Raw genomic sequence first — 14,214 nt, 5'->3', positions numbered from 1 at the left:
AAACCCCGGCGACGAGTGGATAATTTTTAATGTCCCATAAAAACCGTCCGATAAATGGTAAGTGCAAATCGTTCTCCTGAAGCGACCGCCAGTCAAGGGTATCGATTATTACATTCGATTCCCCTCGCGTGTTCCCAGTGTTCCGTTTGCCGGCAGGGAAGCAGTTACTCTTCTTCTATTTGCTTTGATCTCCTACCATCCCCCCGCTGGAAATGGCTTGTCGCCACCGTCTTCTGGCTGCCCGGGTGAACCACTCCAGGGCTCACCCCACGAGCCCTCCTGGTGGTAAAGTGCACCGACTCCCGGTGGGCTGTTTTGTTCTTCGATCCTGCCTCACTAAAACTATCCGCCCTTTCGCTGGGAAAGGAGCAGCGCGCAGGTCGGTTTCGGGTTGTACCCTCGGCGGGCGAAAATGTTTTCCCCGGCAGACTCGTATTGAGTTTCCCGCCGGGAAAATATACGGACAAGTGTCCAGAGCGCGCGCTGTCGGAAGCGGTTCCTCCGCTTCTGCCAAACGATTTCATCAAAAACCACTCGCCTCGTTCGCTCGTTACCATCGACACGAGGGGAAAGCGAACGGGCCGGGGCATGCGGTAGGTCCGGGCGCAGAGAGACAAACAATGGGAAGGTTGAGGGAAAAAATTGATAGAGAAACTTACCACCGGAAGTCCAGCCAGTGCATAAAACGTTCGCTTATCATCTTATTGCTCTTAGGGGAAAAATTCCCCCTCAATCGGCAACTTGATGGCAATGGCCGGAAGATGGCTAGAAGAGGGAAGGGAGCGAGGGGAAGACAGTTTCCAACCGGCAATCTGTGAGCCGGCTACCGACCCCTCGACACCTTTCCTCGACAGGCCGTCACTAAACACCAGACCGCCAAAAAACTTTTCCCGCTGCGTTATCGTGCGCAATCTATTATTTCTAGAATGGCAATGAATTCCCGTAAGTGAATTGAAATTGATCACCCCTCGGAATGGGATTTCTTGTCGGGTACTCGGGCGTACTTTTTTTTTTCGTTTACCGCACCCTCTACGCGGGTATCGCTCTTACGTCCTTCCCGGTCCAGGTTTTTGGTTAGATTTTTTCGTTTATCGAAAGAAGAATCCTGGCTCGGCATTGCCTTGATCGCTCCCGGCGCGCGTGGAATCCTGGCCTTCGAATGGGCGGAGCTAGCCACCCTCCGAAGTTGAAAAGTTGGAAAATTTGGCCATCCGTGTCAGCTGGGGTCGAGGCAGAAACTATGTGTCATTTTTTACCCCAGCAAAGCCGCGGGGGGCGATAACGACCGAGCGGAAAGCGACCGACGCGCAGTACGAAACGATGACGCGGATCATCGTCGTCGCCATCATCAGCATCATCATGATGAGGCGCATCGCGGTGACTTATCCCTAAATTAAAGGAACATCAAATGTTTTCTTTTAAATTACTCGCAAATCCGCCATCGGGTAGGGTCCGCCTCCTGGAGGGATCTCGCTGCTATTCACCCTCCAAACGGGGTACGCACACGCCCTTGATGTTGTAATGAAGGATTTTTGCGCCCGCTCCGGAGATTACCGGGGAGAAAGTTTTCCCCTTCAACAAGCCGGGCAGGGCTGCTGCACTTGTAGTGGGAAATGCTGCCACCGGTTGTCGTTGCGTCTCAACTGTAATCATTCACGGGTTAGCCGGCCGGGCAGGATCGTCGGGCCGAGGATTCTCTGGGATGGCTATGAATCATGTGGCTGCACCGCGGGAAATCCTTCAGCACGCACCGACTCGCTTGATTTCGCACCCTCCATCCTGCCCCGGAGCCGTTCTATTAGATTTTATTACAATTTTCCTTATGATTTATTTGCTTAACCAACCCAACCCCTGCCGGGTTGCCGAGCAGGCGAGCCAAATCGTGGACAGGTTTTCCCGCCACCCCTTTGCCGGGCCGTCGTGCGCCGGTTTAATCAAGTGTAACATATTTTAATTTCTGGTTTTATCGGCTCGCATATCAGCAGGCGCTCGCTGTGAGTGGCATGCTCACTGCTGGCATGCTCGAGTAGCTAGCGCCGAGGTGGTATGGCGTCAGTCGGTTTGGCGGAAATGCCGCCTCACACACAAAAGAAAACTCTCCCAGCAAGGAGTAGACCGAGCAGTGCAGTAAAAACGAGGAAAACTTCAAAAGAAACGCTGCTTATCATTCATGTCCATCGTATCGTAAAACAAATCGAAAGAGATGTTTCATCAGTCGAAAAAACAAGGAAAATTACACCCATCTACGTGACATCCCTTGAGAGAAATAAAATAATCCTGCAGAGGAGAACTAACACTAGGGATACAAAAAGTGATAGGAAAAGACGCAAGACTTATTTTCGTTTTAATAACTGTTACAATGGAGAACAAGCCGTAAGTGTCCTCAAAAGACAGAACGAAGATAAAAGATAAGAAATATTTAAGAGAAGAAATTAAAACCTTTTCCTTCAGAAATCAAATGACGACTCGTACCCTCCGGTAATTTGCATAATTAATCTTACGTTTCAAAGCAAAATTTTAAACCTCTTCTTTTTCAGTTTAAAAGGAAGAATCGACGGTTAGTTTAATCAAATTCATTTTGAAACAGTTGGTAATAGATTTTTTCGTTTTTGAATAGTATTTGCTGCATAAAACATAACATGTAAACAATATAAAATGTAAACTTATAGACGCTATAGTGAAAAAAACAATTGTGTTTTAGATAAACCGTAGTCTTGCTTAGATATATTTCTTGGCTTAAAACTTTGAAGAAATTAGCTAAGACTGTCTTTATCCCCTACAGATTCGATCCATGTTTTTAGAATTAGTTTCGCGTCGTTTCCACATGATCTTCAACTAAACTTCAATTCAATAAAGATATAAAATGTCCTAAACAAAATAACGCATCCCGAACGGGCGCATGCAAATTTGTTCGTTTGAAGCCCACATTTGCCTGAAGAACCAGAGCAGACTGAACCGGTTTCCTTCGCTGCCAACCCACCGACCTTTAAATCAATCTCGTGTTCCGAGCGAAAGGATTAGCGGCGGAAAGAAAAAGGGGTTTTTCCAGTGCTGCTCGCGCGGGCCAGAAAGAAATCGTTCTGGAACGAAAACCTTCACCCTCCCGGGCGAGGGTCGGCGGCGGCCGGGGGTGCAGGACGGATAAAGCGCACCGTATTTTATGCGGTAGATTTAAGGTTCATTACCGAGACCTCGAAGTCGATTCCCGGGCCGGGTCGGGGGGGAGGCCATTGGGCGAGCGGAGAGCGGGAACGTTTGCAGGATAGTGAACCAAATTGGATTGAGATTATCAGCGGAACGCCGAAGAAACGGTGTTTTACGATACCACTCCGTCTTTGCAGCTGGAGGAGGAAAAAAAGAGAAAAAAACGCAAGCAAGAATCCAGCCGCGTTTCTGCGTCACACTTTCGGGACGCAGTTTATGCGCTTCAACCTGACGGCAACCATCTTGTGATTTTCCTATCTGAAATTGATTGATGGATTTATCGCAGACCGAGCTCGGGTTTGGAGTTGATTTTATTCGCTGTAAAACACCCTCCCAACTCAACCCACGGCGGGTTCTCAAGGCGCCTGGAGTCAGCAACAGCGGCAAGCGGCCGATTATTTGGAGTGATTTTTCGTCCAACGCTCCCGCCGACCACCGTTTGTGTCATTGAATCCGTTTTCCCAAACACCTGAACAGCCGTCGGTGGACGCGCGCCTGATGACCGCAGGTGTGCGTGGAAAAGGTTGGCCCGCGAGTGTTGGCCGCTTTTTATGGCAGCCTGGCTGCCATATTGCTCGGAAAAAAGGGAGCTCTTATCGGCTCGCCGGAACCTTGCAGCACATTTGAATGACTGACCATTATCCGCAAAGTAAGGCTCGATACCTTTTTTTTCATCCCCCGGCCGATCATCCGGCCTGAACGAGCCCCCTCCCCCCTCCACCCCCCCCCTCAATTGGCCTTCCCCGTCGCGCTGCTGTTTACAACGTAATCGTGAAAAATTCATTGCTTTAATTTGTTTTCCCCGCCACCAATAGTAAGAATGGCGATTGTGCACCGTTGCATCGTAACGCGCGGTTGCTATGCGTTGAGTTTGCTGTCGGAACTGACCTTTTCGGTTTGTTTTTTACGACTTACGCTCTGATTTATTCCACCGTTGGCTTTTGCTTTTCCTGGCGGGCTCATTACCACATGCCACATTTGGTTGACCAGTTGATCGGTGTTCGGTTATTATTCTGCGCTCTTCCAGATTCCGATGGTTAGTTTGTTCCGTTTTTTTTTTCGCACCTCGGAATGCCCCACGCTTCACCACAAAATCCTGGTCCTGGGCGACAATGTGGCGGTGTGCAATCTGTTCCGTGGGGCATTTTTTTCATTTGTGTGCGACCAGTTTCCCGTGGTCGAGCAGCACCGGATGATACGCACATCGGGTAGTGTCGGTATGTAAAAACAAAAACAAAACGGGCGGCAAAATAATTAACATAGTGCTTAAAAGAGGGACACAACACTGCACCGGAGAGCCTTTATCCCTAGCCGTGCAGGCTGGGCGTTATTAAATACAATTAACAACCCCGAATGTTATTGAAACACATAACCGCGGCATTATCGAAGGAAGGGCGTTGGGAAATTAAATAACAATTTTTTGAACGTGCGACCCTTGGAAAGGACACCAACTGGACCGACATTGCGAGTTGGTTGGGGCCATAAAAGGGAAGCTCTCTTTCATCGCTCGTAATGATAATCCGAATGTTTCGGTACCGTTTTATTTCAACCGTTCGTTTCTGCATATGCTTCATAATTGTTGCGATCGGGTTGCACGTTTGCGTATTCATCTGATGTTACACAAATTATCACACATTTTTTATGCTTACAAGATGAGCCATTATATGTTTTTTTAATGCAACTTGTTTCGCAAAATGTTCAAAGTTTATATATTCTTCATTTGTGCCTACTATCTCATTCGCGTTATCTCATGGTAAACACTACCTTCTTAACACGATCCGTACCAAAAATAATGCCATCATTTGACGAGTTTTGCATTTTTTTACAAATAAAGAAGATCGTCAAAGAGGAGGTAGAAAAAAGAAACCAATAATTCAGCTGTAGCAGTTGACATTTTCCATTCATCTGCCACTTCGAAACTACTAGGGCAATAATATGTTGTTATCTTACGCAGAAAAATAGTTACAATGCATTAAACAATATATATTTATTATGAATAATAGCAGTAAATAATAATACGTGTAATATGTTTACTTTAATCCTTGCAACTTTTCACGAAGACAACATAGATTTGAGTGTAAAGTATCCTAAAATTTGCAAGACATAAAGTTGAGTTGTTTAAATTTAACTCATGTTGCAAATTCTAGTCGAATACGATCATTTTCGTTCTCAAAGAACACATATTTGAAAGGTTTAATCTGATGAATAGTGAACGAAAGTTTACGAATTTCGTTAGAGCTAAAGTAATTGTTTATACTAGAAGAACATTCAATAGTTAGATTTTGATTAAAAATCCAAGAAATCTCGTGGACATTGAGTTCAAATCATTATTAAATTTCAGATAGAAAGTAAAATACGAGCAGCGCTTGATCTTCCGAACCAGAAAACTTAAATATTCAACCATCTGAAACCGTTTTCTGTGCAGCCCACGCCAGCTATTATTATAACCAGCACATTCGGTACGCTACGGACCAAAAACTTGAGAACGAAAAGCAAAAGAAGCAGAATATGTAAAATCGAAGGGTCTGCCATTGCCCGGCGGGACGTAAACGCTATGCCGATAATGGTTCGGGCGAGTGAGAAACATTTGTGTAAAGCCGAAAGATGCAAGTTTTGACGAAACCCTTGCGAGCCTTGCAGCAGGATACGGATTATTTACGCACTCCCGGCCGCTTGTCCTCAGCGTTTCCCAAGCGTCGCGTCAACCGAGCACGTCTGCTGAACCAATTACCGAAACAAAACTCATCCGGGGCCATACTGTTTTTCGCTGCCGAAGGATCGCGCGATCCTATCCTATCGGGCGTTGCGTGTGAAGGGGACTGTTTTCGCTGGTGATTTATTTTCCGCTTTCGGGCCGGGCCAGGGCCGCTGCTCTTAAACACTCCGGGGTCTTGGCGTGGTCTTCCGCCCGGGATCGCCAGCATCGTTCCGGCCGCAGTCGGTGTGATCATGTTTCCCAACGCTTGCTCTGCACGGACAGGGGCTTCGATTGTAAGTCTCGGGTTCTTGGATAAGGGCACTTGAGCGCTATTGCATTATACTCCGCCTTACCTTCAGCTCATCGCACTCTTTCGCCCTCGCTTGCGCCCCGTTTCGCCACTTGAGCCGATAAATGTGGTTCAAACTCCCTTCCTGGCAGGCTGAAGCACTCTAAGGCGGTATGCTCTGCTTGCGCTGCTTTTTGTCGTGACACGATTTGTTGTTGTTTTTTTTTAACTTTTCTTGGCTATCTTCCCCGAAACATTCTACCCATCACGACATCGCTCGGAAAGTGGAAGATGAACCCCTTGGCTGTGGGTGAGAGCGAAGGGAAGGAAAATATTATTGCTGGCATGATCGAGGATCTCGAGTCGAGAAAATCTTGACAAAAAAAAAAACAAAATAATAATGAAATGTGTTGTGCTAGTGGTGAATGAAAGTTTTATTGTACCAACAAACGCGTCGGGTTTAAGGAAACGCAGCAGAATAGTCGGATGCTGCAACGATAGGAACCTTACGTTTGAGATCGAAGTTCTTGAGAAATAGGATTTCATTCCCATCTTCAAGAGGGTATTCATGGGGCAAATCATCGGTATTCAAACCTCAATGGTGAACTGTTGAACCGAACGTGCCCAACAGTTTGTTCTTTTTAGTGCCATTTTAGATCAATGGGTGTTTAAGGAAGTTGGAAAATGGAAACTACTCATCAAAACTCTAATTTTTATCTTTATTCAGAAACCGAAGCTACAGACAATTTTTAGATCTTTCTTTTATTTGATTAAATTTCTTCATTGAATTCTTTTTGATTTTCTCAACACTGTAACAATAGAAGTTATATGTAAAGACAATCAATATCTAACTCATCATTATTGGTAATGTCATAGACATTTGTCCAATATTGGAATTCCAATAAAGAATAAGTTGAGCATATTTTGTGAGTTGCTGATGACATAAAAGATTCAATGAACAAACCAACTATTTTGTGGTCTTGCCATTATGAAAAAACATTCTACCGCATGCATGTAACAAACTAACAATCTAAACTACTTTGCAATGAAACTCTAAAACTACTTTCCAATAAAAATGGTTATTGTGGTTTATAAATTTTTAGTTTTGAATGTAAGAGGATTGATTCAATACAATTTATTCAATATTAATAAATGATGATTGTTGTAGAAAAGGGAATAAAAAAGTCTATATCAAAAAAGAATTTCTTGTTTTTCTATAGAGTCCCCCTTACCAATAGTCTGAGTCGAAAACATAACATTTTCTCAAAATGCCGACTAAATCACACCGACATGAAATGACTACAACAAATTCACATTAAATAAATTTGACAATAAATTTAAATTTGATCCTCAAAACAATTCAAACCAACTTCTTATCACAAACATTTGCTATCTGTAGATAGAAACAGATCCTTTAGAAAGCAATCAGCTTGGCTCTGGCATGAAGAAACTGAAAATTCCGCGCGGTTTCGTATTTCTCGGTTTCAGTTTTGCTTCGGAATCGAAGCGAAGAGCAAACAATCGTGCAAAACTATAAGTGCAAGTTCAACACCGACGCCATCCCGGGCAGTTATAACGGTCGCGATAATAAAAATGATAATAGTCATAACAATAATCATTAAGCGAGACCAACCAGAAATCTGCCTAATTGCACTTTAATATTTCTTATCCTTTTCCGGTGATTGTTCTTTCTTGGGCGCGTCCGAGCACCTTGCCTTGCCGGATGCATTAGCCAAGATGTGGATCCCGAAGTGCCTTTGTCTTCGCCACCGTCGGGCCATGTGGCCGTGGGCGAGATGGAAATCATAGCGGTGTCGCAAAACCGCACATGTGCCAACAGAGGATGGACCCTCACAGGAGCTCCATATTTGCCTAAGTGTTTTCCACAAAACTATTTCGAGCGGCCATCACATCGTTCGTTCGCTCGGCGAAGCCTTACATGGGGTTGTGGCCGAAAGTTTTCTGTCTGTCACTACGACACGGAGGTCATTTTCAAGGTGCAAAGATACTTGCCATCTGTAGGTATCTCGTAGCACCAACATTCCTAGAGTTTTCTTTTCCAAACTAGATCGTCCGTACGAGACTATTTCCGAAGAAAATGGAACATTTCGGAGTGGAGCGGAGGTATGAACAAATATTTTATCACCTTACGGTGTCATTAAACATGAACACCATCAAGTGAAACACAATTCCGAATGGGGGGAAATTAAGATATTGATACTGATTGGAGTTCAAAAGCGAATTGACGCGGAAAAGCTGGCCAACCCAATTCACTCTAAAAACAGACGATCTATCATGCGGCATTCAACGGAAATCGAATTACGAAGCACCGTTCCAGCCAGTCCAACCATTTGAATTTCCATTATTATTCTGTGCATAGCATATAATAACATAGGCACTGGCATAATTGTCACCCCGTCTTCCTATGAGAGATTTGCATCTGTTTGGGGTAATTTTGTTTAAAAATAACTTTCGAAATCAGGTCAAACTTCGAGAAGAATCGAGGGTTGAATTTGTAGGTATTTATCATCAAACAACTCGTGTACGATGGTTTTATTCCAATCTTAAAAAGAAACTTAAATGAGTGCCAGGTGAAGTGCAAAATAATAACTGAGATGAGAAAATAAAATAGTCACCTCAATAAAGCCTTTCAATGAGCGCATGCAGAGTAAAAAGTTTTATCAGCACCGTTTTACCGATTGGACCACTTTTTGAAGTCCCATATCAAAGCTCAATCAGATGTTCAATCTAAGTTAAAGCGGTTGATTGGATTGAAAACTTTCTTTCCACCCTTTTGCGCTCCCCGGCGCCATCCCATTCAAGCGCATTCCAAGCGGAGATAACGCCAACCGCGCTCAGCGTTTGTCTTGTGACATTTGAAAGTTGATCGAAAACTTGAAAACTTGGACGATCTTCGCCAGAATGCGCCGGAATGGGAGCCTGTATTCATCAACAATCAATGCCATTTTGGCGTTCGAACTTCACCAAAACTGATTTCGTTTTATCATTTCTTTTTTTCCCGGTTCCATTTCTTTCCACCACCATCGCAACGTCGTCGGAATCTTCGGACCGCAATTTTCAGTCATTTCCAGGTTTCATTGGGCCCCGAACGTTCCGACGTCCGAGCCGAAAAATGAGTTTCAAGCGGAATGGAATGAAAACTTTTCCCAGCGGCACCCATCGATCATCAGAGTAAACAACAACAACAGCAGCATCAGCAGCATCAACGATCGGCAAGAAAATGGCCGCGCTAGTTTTTCGGACTCTGGCAAACCGTTCCCAAAGAGCCGGAAACAAAAACAACAAATCCCTAAATGAACAACACGGGCCCTGGGGCCGGAGCTGCATTCGAGTTGTTATTCTTTTCAAATCGATTTTCGGCATCGGCATCGGAAAAGGGGGCTCCGGAAAAGCCCGTCGGTCCAGACGCCCGAAAGGGGACGACAGGGCTGTCGTAATGGCCGGTCGAAAGACAAATATAGCGGAAACTGGGTGGAAATTTGGTGGACTTTTTTGCCCCTCGCCTTTCCGCCCAGATCAAACCTCCTCCTCCTCCTCCTCCAGTTCGCCCGATCGGGTTGGATGTCCGTCCGTTTGACGTACTATAATAGAAATCAATGCACGGACTTTACCGCAAAGGAATGAATAAATGATTTATCTTGGGATTACGGTGGGAGCTTGCAGCTAGAAACACCTGCCATTCCGGGGGAAAAACCTCGACTCAGTAAGCTGTGGCCACTGCATACACTGCATGTTTTATTTATCAAAGACCGTGTAACGGGGGCTTTCGGCATGGCGGCCGGCTTGTGGAAAATCAATCTATGGCGCACAAAGGTGGGATGTCAATCACCATCGCCCGTATGTGCCGAGGGATGCGATCGGCGCTGCACAACTTTTCAATTCTATTAAAACAACACCTGGCCCCGGGAGGGGACGGGTGGTTTAAAATTCTATGCATCGTTCGTAAGTTTAAAAAAGCATCACTTAGTTGGTTGGGAAATACCCAAAATTCCAATTATTTGGATTATGGGTTCTAGGCATAACTGAGGGAAAATAATTACGCAGTTTTCATAAGCTTTTTCTTGTGAGCAAGGTAAAAATAGGCGCACCAGAACCAACAACATTTTTGTACTGGCTGTTTTCAGGGTTTTTTCCAAGATCCACGTTATTTATTCAGTATCATAAAATTCAGACATTTTATTACCGCCTAACGAGCTTTTTCGTTATTAATTCAATAATATAGAGAGCTAACAGTGTTACCTAGAATTATAGAATAAACCAGTTATACTTCATTTATCCAGAATTTTATAGCGGTGAAGTTATAAAGTGTTCACGTTCATCTATTTTATTTGAAATTCCTAAAATTTTCTAAAACAGTATCCCTGTACCAAAAGTGTTCTATTTGAAAGATTAACGGTATTAACTCAAAATGTAGGAATAATATTTATCTCTCTCGTTGAGACAAATCAAACAAACAGAAAAATTGTTTGTTTGGTCTCGACGAGAGTTACTGTAATGTGTATTCATGTACAGCAGTATACATATCGGAATCGCAACGGCGAACCTTCTTTTTTATTCATCTGTTTTTCTGAAAACATTATCATAAATTCCTCCATCAAAACCTCATAAGTTAGTATTACTCAGTATAGTATGTCATCATTTTGTGAAACAGTAGTTTTTATGTAGTATTTAAGTTTTAATAGTCATCTAAGCATATAAAATATTTGGTACGGGATCCTTCGAACCATCTTTTCGTCTCATCGTATAAAACAAGGCAAGAATCTTTCCGGAGAGTATAAGCCACGAGCTTTATTTCCTAAACATTTATCTTCAGATCATAATAAAGCCGTCCCTGGTGCTGTACCTCATAGCCATAAGCTCCAGAAGTGTAGATCCCCAGCCACATTGGCAAGCGCATCACTAAGAAACTACAACTAGTGTGCTTTTATTTATTTTTTATCCTCACACCGGCCATTTTTATCTTTCCCCACATACATATCCAACGATAGTGGTAAGCTCCCCGACATGTACCGTAATGATAGCACGCAATCGTACCTGTCGTATTCCTCGCCTAAGAGTTGACACGATCCCGCTTAGCGTATTGTTTCGGTATCGGTCCGTGCCCGTTCCTGGCTGGATGGCCATCCTCCACCGGCTTCGACTCCGGAGATTGTGAAAACGGAATCAATTCAAGTCGAATGTTATAAATTCAAATAAAATCACACAAAAACAGAGTCCACCCACTCGTCCCCGCCCGGTACGAAGATTTTCCTCGAGGCGGGGAGGGTGCAGCACCGGGTGAAATCAGTCTTTCCGAAAGCATTATTGCTTTTATATCTGCGTTTCGCCAAACCGAAGTAAAATATATTTATGGTAATGCTCCGCACAATATTCGCCAGCGTCGATTTTTGCCATTCGGAAACCGCACGGCACAGTTGTTCGCTTGTACGTGCGCGTCCCCCTCCTCCCGGGCCGCGTATGTGTGCCAGCATCACCGAACGCTGGCGGATCGGAAAAATCGACCGAAGGAAAGTCGTAGGAAAGTCGTAGTCAAAACTATTACCATAATATCGAAAGCGATACACACTTCCTGCCCAGCGGAGAAACGGCTCCGGGAATGGGAATGCAAAGGTAAGCAAACATATACTACCACTCGTAAGCCGTGCCGGCGAACGGAAAAGGCCGGATCGGGAGCGTAGTAGATCTCCTCCTTTTTTATGTAGTTTTTCTCGAGATCTCATACCTCATAGCCAATTTCTTATCCCCCTTATCGGTGGAAGCTGTAGCTTGCGCCGGAGAAAGATGTACCGGTTTCGGACGTTTGAGAAATAGGGGTTTCCTCGGCAAACGATTGATCGGAATGTGGCATATGAAGGGAAAGGTTCATTGCAAGATATTCATCTGAAAGGAAATGATTTTATGCATCGTTTGAAAGCAACCGGATCCTTTCCTCCTATCACTAGCTGTTGTGAATAGGTATATACATTTAGCCATGTACCATGGTTTACTTTAGAAACACACACTATTCAAGTATTAGAATGATTTAAATTTTGACATAGACGGAGCTAATAATGATAGAAATTAGTAATAATAAGCATAAAAATAATGCAGAAATTAAATCTAATTGAAAATTTAAATATAAGATCAACATGAAATTCAGACATGTAAAACTTTATTTTTATTTATTAAGATTAAATGTGATAAAAGCGTTTGTCATGTCTATACATTTTCATTGAAAAATGTAAATCAAATATTTTAATTCCGTTGAGAAAACTTCAGCACCCATGAAAATTACGAAATTCAATTTAAATAAAATAACACATGATCAAAGAACAGTTAAAACGTCGTTAAGAGATGATCGAAATCCGCATAGAACAGTATAGCATATTACCGTACTAAACTTGTTTCCGGTGAAAATGGTTTCTGAACCATATTTGTGTTTTTCATATATATTTACATTTGCAATTCAACTCCATATTTTCTCCCCTCCAATTACACCAATTTTATTCGTTGTTTACTCTCCATCTTCCACTTTTGCCACGCATCTGGGAGCACTTGCGCCTGTTTGTTTAAGCTGCCATCGTTTCCGCAACTTACGAAAGACTCTCCGGGGTGAGTTAAGTGCAAAGGGACACATTTGTCTCAAAATTTTGATTCCAGCCCCTCGAGGTGCTGTGCTCGCCGTTCCTTAAGTGGAACAGGGAGTTTGCGGTACATAAAGGATATGCGACACGGTGCGGTGTGTCTGTGTGTGTTAATTTATTTTATTGACACATGTCAAGAGTGTCACGTACACTCATTGCGTTTAGGGAGAACAATTGGCACTTTGGCGCTGTCGGAGATGCTGGAAAACTACGGGAGCGTGCAATATGAATCCGAATCGCCCAACAGGCTTTGGGCTTGAACCCGGTGCCTTAATGTGTGCAGGAAGAAGCGCTTTAGGGTGAAGGTCGAGGGCTGCACAATAAGTCTCGTGGGAAAATTCGTGTTGGCCCCGGAGGCTGTTGCACTTCTTGCACGTCGCATCGCAAGCGCCCTTTGCCAAGGACAGGTGGTTTTCATCGTGCAAGAAATGTAGACCTGTGTCGATGTGGACGATTTTTACGACCCATTTATGATTTACAACGAAAAAGTTCTTATGCTTATGGATAATATTTACTTATGGAGACCGCTTTTGTAGTGCGCATTAAATTGAAATTTAGCAACAAACTAAAGAAATCAATATCAAAATAGCACGCAATCGTCAATTAGCGTGTACTAAGAAATATTTAAAATGCATTTAAATTAACATCACAATTGAACGGATTGGTGCTTTATGTTTCTCATACTATTTTAAAACTTTATTACAAATAGCAATAAACAAAGGAAAATTTTTTATCAACAGAAAGGAAAAGTGTCCTTTTGAAAACATAAAGCAATCTAGGTCATTTCAAACTAGATGGCAAAAACGAAATTCAAGCCAGTGAACAAGGAATAGGCTTGCCTTTTTTCCTCCTGCACATATTTTGTGTGAGTTTGTGAGGATTTCTGCATAATTTTATCATCGGTTGCCCATAAAAAGGACAGCTTTATCTTTAAGCTGCGGTCAGTCGCTGGAATGTAAGCGGCCGTGTGTCTGCCTTCCCTCCGGATCGGTCAAAGGATCATTTCGATTTTCCCTTTTTTCCACCATCGGCTCGCGCATTTATCTTTCGAATGTGTCAGTGTTATCATTTTAACCGTTCATGCCGAAGTGGGGAAGGAAAAAGAATCGAGCTACAACGGGTTTTCGAGACACGGACTTAGTGTAGGGTCGCTGCCGGGTTTTGCGCCTTCGATATCTTTCAACCTTTTGGCTTACGGTAAAAGAGCGTCCGTGTGTTTGTACAGGGCTCGACAAACAATTACACTTTTCTTGGGCAAACACAAAACAAACCACAACCCGATGAAGAAAAAACCGAACCAATACACACACACGCACGACGAGGAGATTGGTAAACCTTCATCTGGCTTGGGCGGGAAATCTTCGAAAATAGTTTTCTTG

At 43.6% G+C, this 14,214-nt stretch overlaps 1 protein-coding gene across 1 annotated transcript in view; it reads right to left on the bottom strand.

The window, feature by feature from the left end:
• LOC131264356 (neuronal cell adhesion molecule-like) overlaps positions 1 to 6,155 on the bottom strand; it is a 205,102-nt gene extending 198,947 nt beyond the window's left edge. The window contains exon 1 of the mRNA XM_058266660.1: positions 5,936 to 6,155. Coding sequence (XP_058122643.1) covers positions 5,936 to 6,155 — 220 coding nt within the window. The remainder of the gene's footprint in view (positions 1 to 5,935) is intronic.
• Positions 6,156 to 14,214: the final 8,059 nt, after the last annotated feature.

Source organism: Anopheles coustani, chromosome 2 (genome assembly GCF_943734705.1).
Source record: "Anopheles coustani chromosome 2, idAnoCousDA_361_x.2, whole genome shotgun sequence".
Classification (NCBI taxonomy): Eukaryota; Metazoa; Arthropoda; class Insecta; order Diptera; family Culicidae; genus Anopheles; species Anopheles coustani.
Note: the sequence above shows the minus strand (reverse complement) of the source record. Positions and strands in the feature narration are given on the sequence as shown.